The sequence below is a fragment of the Mycetomoellerius zeteki genome, unplaced genomic scaffold (genome assembly GCF_001594055.1).
Source record: "Mycetomoellerius zeteki isolate Tzet28-1 unplaced genomic scaffold, Tzet1.0 scaffold135, whole genome shotgun sequence".
Classification (NCBI taxonomy): domain Eukaryota; kingdom Metazoa; phylum Arthropoda; class Insecta; order Hymenoptera; family Formicidae; genus Mycetomoellerius; species Mycetomoellerius zeteki.
Genome location: NW_017256287.1, coordinates 3,322,082 through 3,336,947, shown reverse-complemented (window position 1 = coordinate 3,336,947; position 14,866 = coordinate 3,322,082). Strand labels below are relative to the sequence as shown.

General features: G+C 34.9%; 2 protein-coding genes across 2 annotated transcripts in view; both read left to right on the top strand.

Moving 5' to 3' along the window:
• Positions 1–1,153: 1,153 nt before the first annotated feature.
• Duba (Deubiquitinating enzyme A) lies at positions 1,154–5,902 on the top strand. Its single transcript, XM_018462261.1, is given in 13 exon segments — positions 1,154–1,822; positions 1,917–2,015; positions 2,582–2,673; positions 2,836–2,875; positions 2,878–2,914; positions 3,036–3,175; positions 3,406–3,561; positions 3,638–3,794; positions 3,872–4,092; positions 4,195–4,314; positions 4,390–4,545; positions 4,620–4,809; positions 5,193–5,902. Coding segments are annotated over 13 exon segments (1,713 nt in total). The 5' UTR covers positions 1,154–1,678; the 3' UTR covers positions 5,354–5,902.
• A 456-nt stretch (positions 5,903–6,358) lies between these two features.
• The window catches only part of LOC108731535 (MAM and LDL-receptor class A domain-containing protein 1-like), a 10,097-nt gene continuing 1,589 nt past the window's right edge, over positions 6,359–14,866 (top strand). Inside the window, 12 exon segments of the mRNA XM_018461891.1 lie at positions 6,359–6,486; positions 6,568–6,658; positions 6,727–6,894; positions 7,230–7,390; positions 7,594–7,741; positions 7,968–8,160; positions 10,045–10,462; positions 10,799–10,990; positions 11,302–11,665; positions 12,150–12,326; positions 12,405–12,831; positions 14,166–14,498. Of these exon segments, the coding sequence (XP_018317393.1) occupies positions 6,359–6,486; positions 6,568–6,658; positions 6,727–6,894; positions 7,230–7,390; positions 7,594–7,741; positions 7,968–8,160; positions 10,045–10,462; positions 10,799–10,990; positions 11,302–11,665; positions 12,150–12,326; positions 12,405–12,831; positions 14,166–14,498 (2,800 nt within the window).

Sequence of the window (14,866 nt, the reverse complement as noted above, 5' to 3'; positions counted from 1 at the left end):
AGCATGTTTTAAACTGTTTAAAATACATTTAAAACATGTTTTTTTACCAACCCTGCTTAAGCCATAAGAAATAATCATTTAGTAGGTGCATCCAGAAGCACGACTGCTCATTGAGCGCTCAGTAAGCTCTTGTACCTGTTTGGTCTATATTTTTAGCTCTAATGGAATATGCCAATCAGATGCAAGAGCTCACTGAGCGCTCAGTAAGCGGTTGTCATTCTGAATGCACCCAATGGCTGCGTTCAGCAGAACGGTTGTTTTGCAACTGTTGGAAGTTTCCTTCGCGCTAATTGGATCATACTTTTAGATCTAGAATAATGGTCCTATCTCAGCAGACAATCATAAAACGGTTGCAAAACTGTTGAGTCTGCTGAACGCAGCCATTGATAGAATGGTAGCCGTTTTACCACGTTGCTATTGAGCACCAATCACTCACAGCGCTTGAATAGTGGAAAGTCCCTAGGCATCGATCGCTGTGAATGGTGCTCAATACCAACGTGTCAAACGAGTGCCACTCCTATTGATGTATTCTTCCAGATCTAAAATGCTGATTGGATGATCTAAGGGGCTGCGCATAATGAAAGGAATAGGGAAAAGAGAATAAGAATTTCCGCGTTCAGTGTGCAGGAGCCATAAAGGTACCTTTTCATGCTGACGCTCGACGCTCATTTTAAGCGTCAAAATAGATCATGTGATCAAAATTGACGCTTGCGCAGCCCCTAATGCGGAGTCTACAATAGAAGTCGTAGCGGTCGTAGGATCTTAAGTCGTAGAAAATTGACCAATCACAGTTGATTATTCTTCTCATATTCGACTGTGATTAGTCAATTTTCTACGACTTAAAACCTTACGACCGCTACGACTTCTATTGTAGACCCCGCATAACAGCAAGCGCTCACTCAGGCTGTGTTCCAAAATTAACTGCCAGTACTGAAAATCTATAGTGCACGTAACGTAAACTGTAGCATTTTCTGTGCTGGCAGTAAATTTGGAACACAGCCTCTATTGTTGAGTCCGCTAAACGCAGCCATTGTAGATTTAGATTAAGTTCGGATTTATGATAGGTTGAAATCTCAATACTTATTTGTTTCTTCTAAATATTTCTTCCATTGTGCGCAGGCCCTAATTTATATGCCGCGATCTCCCGCGCCTGTCGCTACTGTCGCTGCCCACATTCTCCAAAGTGTTCTTTGTGCCCCGATTGGTTCTAATTACTTCGAAGCTGAAACGAATATGGCCGTCTGACAAAACATTCCAGGCATAGCAGCGATCGACGACATCGTGTCGCTTTTATTCGGACATGTTGAACGGCCACGGAACCACGTTATCTTGACCGAACTTTCTCGTCGTACGATTAACGCAACGACGTCGACGTAAACGTGGGATTGGAGAGAGTGCGGAAGGTGCGAGCGGTCGTCCGTGAGGAACTCTATTCTTTAGCTCGTCTGTGAGGAAAAAAAAAGTAATAGATACGCAGAGTGCAGACGGTCTAGCTGGCGATCGCGAGGGTGAACGGATTGCTTCACGGTGACGCGGCGTGCGATCACGAAACGATCGTGAATCGATTTGTGACGTATCGTATCGCTCCACAACGAGGACGAGATAGCGAGAGAGAAAGAGAGAATAAGAGAAAGAGAGACAGAGATAGAGATAAAGAAGGAATTGATCGTTCGAGATCATGACAATTTTATCGAAGAAGAAGGCGAATGCGTCGAAGGACAGGACGCGCGAGGGAGGCGCCGGATCCGAGGTCGACGTCCATCACGGGGTGCAGAACGAGCACAGTTCCGGCAGCATTGCGCACCCGAACAGTCCTTATCAGGTGAGAGACGGAACGCGATTTCCGGACTTTGCTCTGTCTCTCTGCTTAAAAGGAGCAGGTTTTAAAACAGAAGTTTTGCCAACTCGCTGACTAGGTACGGGGCGCCAGCGGCTTTGCCGTCGATCTACATGGAGTCCAAAGCGATCATGGATCTCATAGCGGTTCTCTCGTGTTAACTGGCAACTCGTACGAGGTATAACGCACACAGGATTACCCCTCCCTTTACTTTGGATAGTCTTGGTATTGTATAGATCATTTTGTGTTATTGACAGTGATTTAAATATTAAATGTTGAAAAATAATGTGATTGCTAACGAATGTAGGGACATTAGTAAAAGAATTAACAATGCATGAATAATATTTGCGCTATACACAGTCAGTAATTGTACAATTGATTGCTTAGACTCTTATTCTATAATTCTTAACGACAGTAACGATATTGTATTACATAACAATGTTATATTGCCATTGTGCAGCTTTTTTTTACTATATATGTAATCTGTGCAGCAACAGTATTTCGATATCATTACTACCATTAAGGTCCAGTTCCACAACTCACGGTTGACTCTTAACTGAGGTTCAACTTGTTTCTCATCTCTTTCCAATTCTAGAATTAGAAAGACAATGAATAAGTTGAACCTCGGTTAAGAGTTAATTGTGAGTTTTGGAAATGGACCTAAGAGTTACAGAATAAGGATTTTATAATTAGTCAAAAAATTTTGGAGAGATATATCTTGCTAAGATACGATTTTTATTACAGACAAACGTTGACCGCCGCGAAGACAAACATTTTGAAGATGGGAGTGGTCCAAGTCATGGTAAACGTCACAGACAGAGAGTCAGTCCCCACAGGTATTTGAAAAAGGCACAAGGACTAAAAGTGGATGTTATAAAATGCACTTGTGTGTTGTAATATAATTTACATAAAATAGGAAATGCGGAAGGTATTTTACACGCTTTTACAGTATAGGTTTATGTTTATATTTAATAAGAGATCTACTAATCTTTTAATAGCTGTATTGGTAGACCTTCACGCACAAAGCGTGAACGAGTCAGGCTACTCCACCTGCTGCTTCTTGCAATGGTCCACAAGGTAATGAAAGGTTTACTAAAAAAAATATTTTTTTAACTTATACAACAGATCACCAACCACCAAAATAAAATTGTGATGGTTACAAATATGGAATGCAAGGTAATAAATTCGATTTATTTAGGCACGGATACTAACGTAAGTGGAAGAGTAAGCATTGTCGGAAATGCCTCAAATTTAGATGAGCTGGCAACTGGCTACAATAGTGGAGATGAGTATACAGGACGTACTGAAAATAATCTTACTTTAGCCGAATGGCAAGAGGTAAGTATTGTTAAATCAAATATTTTTCGTATAAATACACAATACCCCATCTAACGCTTGTATCAAACCAGAAATTGAAATTGAGACTGAAATTGAATTTAATCAGTCAAAGTAAAGTTTATTAAACTTGTGATATTGGTTTTCTTTTTTCTGATTAAATTCAGTCTCATTTTCAATCTCTAATCTGGTACAGACTTAACACATTACATTCTGTATCCTCAATAATCTAGAGAGATAGATGGTTTGAGAAACGTCTGAAGAAAAAGGGGCTTTTATTAAAAAAAATGGCGGAAGACGGAGCTTGTTTATTTAGAGCTGTAGCAGATCAGATTTATGGCGATCAAGAAATGCATGGTATTGTTCGAAAACACTGTATGGATTATATTGTAAGTGTGTAGTACAGGTAGGATAATATGTTATGCTATTTTAATGCAATTTGATGAAAAATTATTTTCCTTTCAGGCTTCTAATCAGGAATTTTTCTCGCATTTTGTGGCGGAAGATTTTAGCACCTATGTAGACAGGAAAAGACAAGAGTATGTACATGGAAATCATATAGAAATGCAAGCTATGTCAGAAATTTACAATCGTACTATCCAATTATATTGTTATAGCACTGGTATGTACTTTTTTCATTTATACTGTAAGGTTTCTCTTGTTGCTTTTGCTCTTATTATTGAATCATTTTTTTTATAGAACCTATCAATATTTTTCATACCATGGTGGAAAGTGATGAACCAATGAACGAACCAATCAGGTTGTCGTATCAGCGTGGCAGTCATTATAATAGTATAGTTGATCCATTTAAAGCTACTATAGGCGTTGGACTTGGTTTACCATCATATAATCCTGGTGCCGCTGATCGCGCTCTGATATCAGATGCAGTTCGTCAGAGTGAGGAATTGCATATTGAACAGGTAATCGTCCCAGCAAACAAGCTGGCGTTATAAAATCATAAATACGGATTTATTTAATTTTACAAATATTTAAAAGATTCAAATATTTCTATTTTATGAAAGACAATGCTAGAGGATAAAATAAAGGCTACCGACTGGGAGGCGACTAATGAAGCTATCGAGGAGCAAGTAGCCCGTGAAAGCTATTTGCAATGGTTGCGTGATAATGAAATGCGTAAGGCAGTAAGTAAAAATTTAATGGTTATATTAATTACTCTTCTTAAAGCAAAAAAACTCAGTCATGACTTTTGAATCAAGCGATCAGCCAGTAGTAGCAGTACGAGCACAGTTACGAGCGCGCAACATAATCATTCACACTTTCATTCACATGGAGGTCGTGGACAGCAGCGTAGCCATACCTCTTCTCCGACTACGACACAAACTAGCCAAGATAATTTACGTAATTCTCCAAAGGTCCGATTTGTCTTTCATTCTTACAACGAAAGTTTAAGATATTTTACGTAAGAGACGTTTGTTGCGATTATTAGGTCAATGATGCAGTACGATATAACAAGAGATCGCCACAACATCAGTCGACTCAGGGATCTAGCATATCCCATTTGCCGTCGGATTTTGAGGCGAAAATGATGCCACAAGAGCCTGTACCAGGAAGCAGCAAGGAAGCAAATGCGTCACCCGATATCTCATTGTTCAATCGCCTCCCTCCTGAAGTATTCGGTGAGAATGTATTCTTAAATGATGACTTATCTATATTTTAAGGAAAGAAAAACAACTTACTACAATTTTTTAAATTAAAATTTGATACTTTTGACATATAAATAACATTAATGTACACACACGCACGCACGCACATACGCACGCACATTTTTTTGTTTATAATGAAGTTAAAATTCAGTTTTAAATATAAGAAACAAGGTTTACTCGAAACGTTATTTTATGCTAAATAACTTTTTTATATTTTTTTGTAATTATTAATTTAAATTTATAGTGTGCTGTCCACTCGAAGTAAATATTAATTAAGGATTTTCTCTCCTAGAGAAATCATACATATTAAACTATAAGAATTTTGTTGTAACTTTTATCAATTTCTAATTTTCCAGGTTTGACGGATTGGGAAGATAGCCAAATACTTTCACAAGTGTTGGCAACGTCACAACAAGAATACTTGGATAGCCTGAAGCAGTCACGCGTGTCTGCGTCCACCGGAAACGATAGCGCCAATACGATAGAGTCTAGTAACAGTTCTATTAACAATTCTTGAAATGCGGTCAGTAACGACAAAGTTCAAAAGATATCAGAGTAAAGATATATACATTTATATATTGCAATATCATCTAATCCCGTATAGTGGTAGGACATAAAGCGATTTGCTTTCTTATCCGTGAGTAAATGTTGCAATAATCATTATTTGGTTTCTCTTCCTATCTTTTCTCTTATCTTTCTCAACAAAATAACGTACGTATGAGATTTTCTACGAGTACGTATGTTACAGTCGTTAAATGCTTTGTTAACACTTGCAAAGTAGCTGCGTATTGTCATTTCGTTGTGGGTACCTTTATATTATCATAGAAAATAACTCGCATCATTTCTTCCGAAATTATGACTGTTAAAAAGAGAAATGTTTTGCTATAATAACCACTACCAATCTATGTTATACTCCTCTTGTGGTTTGACATTTATCTCATCATAAAATATGCAATCCGTTTTTAGGCAGAATATATATTGTTTGATAATCGTGATGTTTTCTCTTGATATAGTTTAGGTCACAACGCTTTAGAAAAATCTGCATTGCATTATTTGTAAAAAAAAGAATATAAATAAAATATCATTTAATTGTAATTTTAATTTGTCGACATTTAACTTACCATCCAAATATTGTCATAATATAAGTGAGATATACATGTAAAAAGATTTTTTAAATATATATCATTTTTTTATTCTTAAAATTTAGAACAAAATGTTTGAGTTTTTTTAAGAATTCGATTAAACATTTTCTCAGAGTTTTTAATTTAATAATTTAAGATATGGAGAATAATTTAAAATAAATAACTACTTATTCAAACTCCTTGAAACTCCTCAAATAGTAATAACTATCCTTTATATTGTGTAAGCAGCACATAAATTTATGTTATTTAAAAAAAAATTGGAAAAGTAAAACATACAAGAAAATATTTCTGTTTATATGTATAGTTTACCTTAACAGATTGAATAGTCCTTCAATAAGCAGAACTACATATCACAATCAAAATATTTTTACTTTTCTTAGATGAAATTCAATTTCGTGAAATTCAAATTTAATTTTAAACCTTCAGTTTCTTATTTTGTGAAAACCAAGATGGATGTGCACATAGATGACTATACATTCGAAAGCATACTTGGAAAGGGAACATTTGGGTATATTATTATTTGAAATAAATATGTGACTATATATGTACAAGTTGAATTTATCTTCTATAGAATAATGTGTATTTTTAGAACTGTATATTTAGTGAAAAGGAAGAAAGACTCAAAGCCATTTGTTATAAAAGCACAAGATTTAAATGCAGCAAACCACTCGCCTTCTGAGGTATATAGCTATATAATATCGATTTTTTAAGGTAAAATATAAAATTCGACATATATTTTGTAATTTAGAGAACACTAGGAGAGATACGATGTCTACAAAAATTGAGACATCCAAACATAGTGTTTTATTATGGAGCATGGAAAAATAATAATTACAGTTATATCCTTCTTGAATATGCAACTAGATGTACTCTCAAGGATTTGCTAGAAAAACGAGAAATACCACTTAAGGAGGAGGTAATTTTCTATATTATTAGATTTTAGTAATCTGAATATTATCACGAAAGATGTTTTCAGAATTTTAATTCGACAAGTACAAACTTGCGTTATGTTGGAATTGTATAGGAAATTGTATATTTTAAAGTAATATTCATTTATTGTGTGTATATCGTAATTTACAAAAATTAAATTGCTATCAGCATTTTAATTTATATTCTGTTTATAATTAGACATATTTGCAATATTTATGATCAATAAAATGTATTTAAAGAATATAATAATTTTGTAAATATTTTACAAAAACAAACGCATTAATTATAGAAAAAAAGAGATTTAAAAAATTTTTTTGTTAGGATGCATTGTATCTGTTTTCGCAAGTTACTTTGGGAGTACATCACATTCACTCGAACAAAATTCTTCATCGAGATCTAAAACCGGAAAATATCATGTTAACTGGCAGCCGTGGGGACATCGTTAAAATTGGTGACTTTGGTCTTTCAAAAAATATCCAAGAGTACGCATTAAGGAGTCAATTTTAATTTTAACAAGTTGTACTTTCATTGCAATATTGAATTGTTAAACTACTATTCTAAAACTATCAATAAGTATCATTGAAATTACTACATTTTCTGGATTAATTTTTTAAATTTAAATTTAATTTCTATCACAATTTTTATTGTATCTTGTACAAAATTGTTATTTTTTTTTATTTTATAGAGATGCGATAACTTGTCACGCAGGATCTTATTACTATATGGCTCCGGAAGTGCTAAGTGTACAGCCGTATGAACTTAAGTGTGATATATGGAGCATGGGCGTTATACTGTACGAAATGGTTACGAAGAGATTTCCGTTTCCGGCCACGGTAAATTAAATTAATTAATGGCGAGATATATAGTCAAAATTAAAAGCGCATTATACATATGTATATAATATTATATTATGTAAAATAGTGATATTATTAAATATAGTACATAAAGAATGTTTATGAGAAACTTTTTTTAATACAAAGAATAATGAAGACATTTTTACAAAATGTAAAATATTTGTATTGTTCATATAAATAAATATGCGCTTGATTATCATTTCAGAGTCTAGCGGAAATTACGAAATTAGTGCATAATAGCCCGCCGAAGCCTTTACCGCAGTGGATGTCATCATTTATTGTGAATCTAATATCGAAGATGTTGAGAAAGAACAGTTTATGTCGACCTCGTACTGATCAGCTCGTGCTTTGCCCTTTCCTTGTACCTTACATTATTCGAGTATATTTGAATCTTGGGCGTGACATTAATCTCGTTGAACGAGAACATGATAGTTTTAGACCACATGTTTTTTTTAAATTTCTGAATCCAGAATTTTCGAATCAAAATTTTAATATTTTAACATTTTAACGAACAATCTAAAAAAATGATATCACATATACAAAAATTTGCTTTATAAAATGAAAAACGTGTATCAAATGGTTTTAGGAGAATCTTAACAAGACTTTCGCAAAAGCGATCTTTGTTGCATGCCAATTAGATCTCGCATAATTTAAACATTTTTTAAAATTCGTACATGAAATTATCTTTACACTAAAGCGCGTGAAACAATTATTAAGTTTGTATTATTCAATTGTTAATATTAATTTTTTTTATACAGTGACATTTCCAAAAATTATTTTTTAAATCATGCAAGAGCGTGATAAAGAAGGCACACATTTAAATTAGATGACATATAATCTCTTTGTTTAAATGACTCCTTGTGGAACTTTTAGAGATAAAATGCGATTGAGCTAAAAATAACTTCTCATGTTTCATAATATATAATATATACACATTGCGCAAGCTCTTTATTGTATTAACTAATGATGCTTTGTATTAATTAATTGTTGAGAAGAAATTAAATTATGAACGATGAATATATATCACACCTGAGTAATTGAAAACCTGTCGTTTGAGAAGCGATATACAGAATCGATTTACTGCCAATGGAAACGATTAGATTTTTATCTTATTATTACGGCATTCTGCCTCGATGGAATTTCATTGTTCGACGAATTGCTATCGGGCTCCCGCGAATGCGAGATGCGTAACAACCGGAAGCTAAGACCGGAACTGTATGTATACCACTTCGTTTTATGCCCATGTGAGGGTACTGAAAAACCGTACAGTTCACATCTCGTTAGTACAGATATCACTTTGTCAGGCTTTTTACTGCCATTTCAAACTCTTTGACATTAATATTATTTGATACAGTATGAGAGAATTGAAAGAAATGTCTTGAAGGAATAAAAAAGTGTTTAGTGCAAGAGCAAACTGAAAATCTGTAATAGGTAGTTTACTTTTATATGTGTATTTATTGTTTAAAAGTGTATTTGAGTTTTTAGGATTTTGTGAATTGAGGATTTACTTTTATTTGGCGCTTATAATTTTTGGGTTCTGTTATAAACGATTCTATCTGTTTATTTTTTCTCTTTTTTTTCTCTAATGTGGAGAAAAAAAATTCTTTTGATGAATCAAGCAAAAAGTTCAGTTGAAAGAACAGACTTACGATTTCGTATAAAATCATTACTTTTTTTTAGTGAGATAAAATTCCGCCAAACAAACTCCATGTTAAGATCATTATATCTGAAAGATCCTGATCATCGAGTAGTGGACGATACATGACACGTGCGTCGAAGTGTAAGTCCTATCCATAATAAGAGAATTATAAGAAAATATCATAAGGAGTTTATTCTGTGAAATTAAATACTTAATCTATGATTTTTTCTCTCTGTCCCTTTCTGTTCTGCACATATTATTAGACTTTACTTTGTTAATTTTTAGTTATAAGATATATAGCTACTTCTTCTTTTAACGTTTAACTGCCAATAGAAGTAGTTTAAAATAAATAAATAAATGAAAGAAAGTAAAAACATGTTTAAGAATTTTAATGTTTTTAAAGGGCAAATTTTTAAATTTTAATCTTTTTTTATAGCTATTAATATAATTAACATAAATAAGTATTAAATTATTTACAATTTAAAAAGGCTTTATATAATCTCTATTTTAATAGAATAGAAGATTATTTAGAATCATTTTGAATTGCGAGGAAGTTAGAATTTTGTAGTAAAACTTTTACAAATTGAATCTTTGATTTTAATTTTAATTTACTCGCTCTTTGCAGGGGCAAAATAAATTCAAGAAACGTAATCGTATCCGAAGATGTGGTGGATCTTGTTATTAAGCTGCTGGTCATATCCTTCGTGGAGTATGACTTGGTATCCTCCAGCTACCTTGAAGGCGATGCACGGGGAACAAATAGATCTCGTGGATACTAACTCTACTAGTCCTCTCTGGACAAGAAATACTGCGAGCAATGGCGTTTCAATTGATGGACCTGAATCCGTCGATTTGATTGACTCAGGGCAATCTCCCATCAATTCCGTCGATCGCGACCGAGAACCGCTGGACGAAGTAGAGCGCATCGAACCTAGGCAGTGGCCAGGCAAACCGGATATCCTACCGACCCGCAGTACCGCACCTTTCACCACGGAAAGATCTTTGCCGCCTAGATCCCCGCAGCCTACAACGTTAGCGCAAAGAAATCCTTCAACACAAAGGTTTCTTTTCCTTTTAAAAAAGAAGAGCTTTTCCTTTACTAAGAAGATCAGTACAAACATTTGTATCGAATATATTGATATCAATGTATTCAGCATCGATAGCTATTGAATAATAAGCAATAAAAAAAGAGGGTGCTTTTCACGAATCTTGGGGATACGAATGTGCAACAGAACTAGATTTTTTCAATTAGTTTTGATTATTTTGATTAGATTTTTACTTTAAATATGACTCGATAAATTTAATAAAATTTTATACGATTATAATATAAAGATATTACGACATTAATCGTGAAATCAACAAATTTGATATGCTATTCGCAATTTTATGTTTGTAAGATTTCCTACGATTACTGCACCACCACCGACGGTCACTATCGACGAAGCCTTCTGTGATTTCGGGTCAGTACAAATGCCACTTTGCGAGTGGCAAAATGGCAATGGCGCTTTGGATTGGACTTCAGGAACTGGAACAGATACCAACTGGTTGGGTGGACCATCGGCCGATGCTAGCGGCTTAATGGAAGGAGGGTAAAAAAGTCGCTGAAGATATTTACTATTTAACTAATATGATAGAAATATACAACAAGAATCATTTTTTTAAATATTAAATTAAGATTTTTTATTTTTAACTACAATTATATTAGATTACGACTATTAGAAAAATGACATAGATTCCTTCTTTGTATTGTAAAGAAGTTATATATCCTTTCCATAGGGTACATAACTTCTATTATATGTATATTTCACGCTACTTGTGTTTTTATAATATGAGTCTTGCTATGTTAGGTTTATCATTTAATGTTTCACTGGAAAATCTTGAACATAGATCAATCTGTTAGATATGCCTTTCTGGAGACATCACAGACACCTTCAAAGGATCTGAAGCTCAAAAGTCCCGGAGGTCTTTTACACAGTCCACAACTGGGCAGCACCGGAGTATCTGGCACTTGTTTTATGTTCAAATACACCATGGACGGTCTTAGTATCGCAGGACTACGAGTGCTGCTTCACGTTGGAACGGATGAGTTCTCATTTAAGAAGAAACAGCCAGATGTGACAGAGGAATTGCCTGTAGAAAATATCACAGTGTCTTGCGAACTACCAGAAATCATAGAAGAGCGCGTAATGTGGCACGCACAGTATTACACGCTCGGAGCATGGCAGCAGGCTCAGATACTTTATACTTACCCTGAATTACACTCGGTATATTATTGTATAACTTGATTCAGCCAAATTTAATTAGTAAACGCGAAGTGCTATAATTAGTACAGAAAATCAAAATTATCTTTACGTTAAAATTAAATTGATACTGGAGAAATTATACATTTAATATTTTCCAACTGCTTTTGTAATTTATTCAAATAGCATAGTGATTGTTCAACAGATATAAGTTGAAAATATAAATTGTTCGACGAAAAAATTAATATTATAGAGATTTTTAAATTCATTTACAAATATATTATTATTTTATTTGTTTGTCAAAGTTACAACTCATTATATAATATTATATATGATGAGTTGTATTATGAAGAGATATGATTATGTTCCTACATTATATAATATAATTGGAACATACCAAACTTTTCCTCTAAACTATAGTTTTCTATATATTGCTCATATTTCCAGCGCTTCATGTTTCATAATATTATCAGTGTCTTTAGAAAATAATAAAAATTTTGCCAATTAGATAGTTATTGAAGGCGTGCCAGTAGACTCCACGGATCCGTCGCGTCTGTATCGTGGATATATCGCTATCGATGACATAGATCTGCAGTCTGGTACGTCGTGCGTTGGATTCTGTAACTTTGCCGGTGATTTCTGTAACTGGAACAATGATGCGGAAGATGATTTCGACTGGACTATAGTGAGTGCGCTACCAAGTTTTATGTAACTTTATTATTCTGCGCTTATATGTTGATAATTTGAGAATGTATATTTTTAGAGTCGCGGAAGCGGAAATCCCACGACCGGTCCAGCGATGGACAGTTCCAGCGACCGTGCCACAGCCGGTGGTTACGCTTTCATCGATTCCGGATTCCCGCGAAGACCTGGCGACACGGCGAAACTCATAAGTTCAAACTTCCCGGCAACAATGTTGGATGCACCAATGTGCATGCATTTCTGGTTCCACATGTTTGGAACTGGAATCGGTTATCTAAAGTTATTTCTACGTCATTTTGGTAGTTCAGACACACAGCTACAAGAGATTTGGGATCTGTCCGGAAACGCGGGCAATGCCTGGTTCATGTCGCAAGTTACAATCAGCTCCCTCGATAATTATCAGCTAGTTTTCGAAGCGTCAGTAGGAATCACTGGCATGGGAGACATCGCAATCGATGATATTTCGTATGGACCAGGTGCTTGCCCTGGTAGGTTCTTGAGTGTTGTTTAAAATTTATATTAAAACGAGAAATTAGATTTCAATTTGCTCGCATAAAACTGTCCTTATAAACGTTAATTGTAGTAAGTCGAGATTCTCTTTCTAATAAGTTGAAAATATAGTACCGTTTATAAATTCGGGAACACTTACGGCTTTCTTATATTTTCCAAAAACTTAAATATCTCGATGAAAAAAAATGTCGAAAAGTTTTAAAAACGCATTTTAAAGAAGAAAAATAAAACTTTAAATTAATTGGCGTTCGCATAGGTTCCTATTGCTCCTTACTAGGTCTTTCTACCGAAAAAGGGGTTTCATTGGAGCCCTTCCGACGTTTACCGTCGGTGTGCCCTTCTTTGTGTGCGAGGAGAACTCGCAGAGCAGGAAGGAGCCCCTTTCAGCGTTCTCTCCCGCTCCCCCGCTTGGCCTTCTTTTTTTCTGTCCCGCTGCAGTTCTTAAGAAGACAATCTTCAGCGATGGCTGGTTCTGACTTCGAGACCGCCGTGCCTCCAGGATCCAAACGAGCTCCTTCGATCACAGTTATTTTAGCCTCAGTCCCCAAGGTCCCGCTGTGCGAGCCCTCGACCTCCATGCTAACATTCTGGGGTTTTACTCGGTTCCCCAGAGGCATCGGCAGCGACACTGCTTCCCATGCAGCCTTCACTTCGATAGCTCCTAACTTGACGGGGCGAGGAAGGGTTGGTCCGCGACAGCGGCCTTGTCGATTCCGCGTGGGGTTTTATACCTGAGGAACCGTTTATAGTCACCACTATCCGGAGGAACTCCTAACTCCACACAGGGTTTCACACCCGAGAGACCGATACCCCCTCCGGACGTCCTCCGATCCGCCACCAGGAGACGCGCCTGGTGGGTAGTCCAATCCACGGAGCCGCGAAGAACGCGGGCCCCACCGGGAATTTTAATGTAATCCAGGAAAATTTCGTACAGACAAAATTTGTTACTTTAGAAAAAAAAATCTTTTCTTTTTAAAATGCATTTTTAAAAACTTCTCTACAATTATTTTCACCAAAATAATCTTAATATATGTAAGAAGCGAGAAAATCGCGAGAAAATCGCAGTCACAGTTTTATCTCCTTTGTTTTCTTACCTATAATTTGATAAAAAAACGATGAATTAATAAAATTTGAAAAGTTAACATATAAGATAAACCTTGGAATCAAACTTAGGACGCTTTCAGAGAGGTAAGAAATATTATGTATCAATCGTTTCGTATTAAACTAACACTTCGTGTCTCTTGCTTTATTACATCGATGAGTATTTGATTTCACAAACTGATTTTCTAATCCCTTTGTATTGATTTGATAGTTTCACCTCAAGTGGCTGCTCCGATATCGCGGGATTGCACTTTTGAGATTGATGAATGTGAATGGATCAACTCGCGAGATCCAGATCGTGTCGAATGGGAAAGGGTATCTACTCAGGTGTTAGGCCCGAGGAATCAAAGAAAACCGTATAGCAGTGGACATACAGTTAATCGACGCAACGAATATTTTTTGGGTCTTGGACGTCTTCGAGGTGGTCCGCGATCATCTGGAGGTGGTACCGCTCAGTTGGTTAGTCGACAGATGAATCCGCTCTGCATCACATTTTGGTACTTTATGTTCGAGCCCTTCATTGATTCCACAGGACCTAGTTTAGGTAGAATTTAAAAAAAAATTATTAATTTGATCTCGAATATCTTATCTTTGAAATGAATAATTAATTTTGTAATTTTTTATGATTTAGATTTTATTTCCTGATTTAATGATTTAATTATAAGTTTTCTTAATCTCTTAATTGATCCAAATGATATTATCTTTTAAGGAGATTGTAAGGGCAAAAAACATATATTAATATTTACGCTTTAAACAAACTACATACATGTGAAAGTTGTGTTCATAACATATTGTTTTTATTGAGCAACATGTTTTTATAGATTATTTATTTTATTTGTTATTAGTTTTATTGTTATAAACAAAAATTTTTTAAATAATAAAAATCTAAATTTTTTTATATAAATATATTAA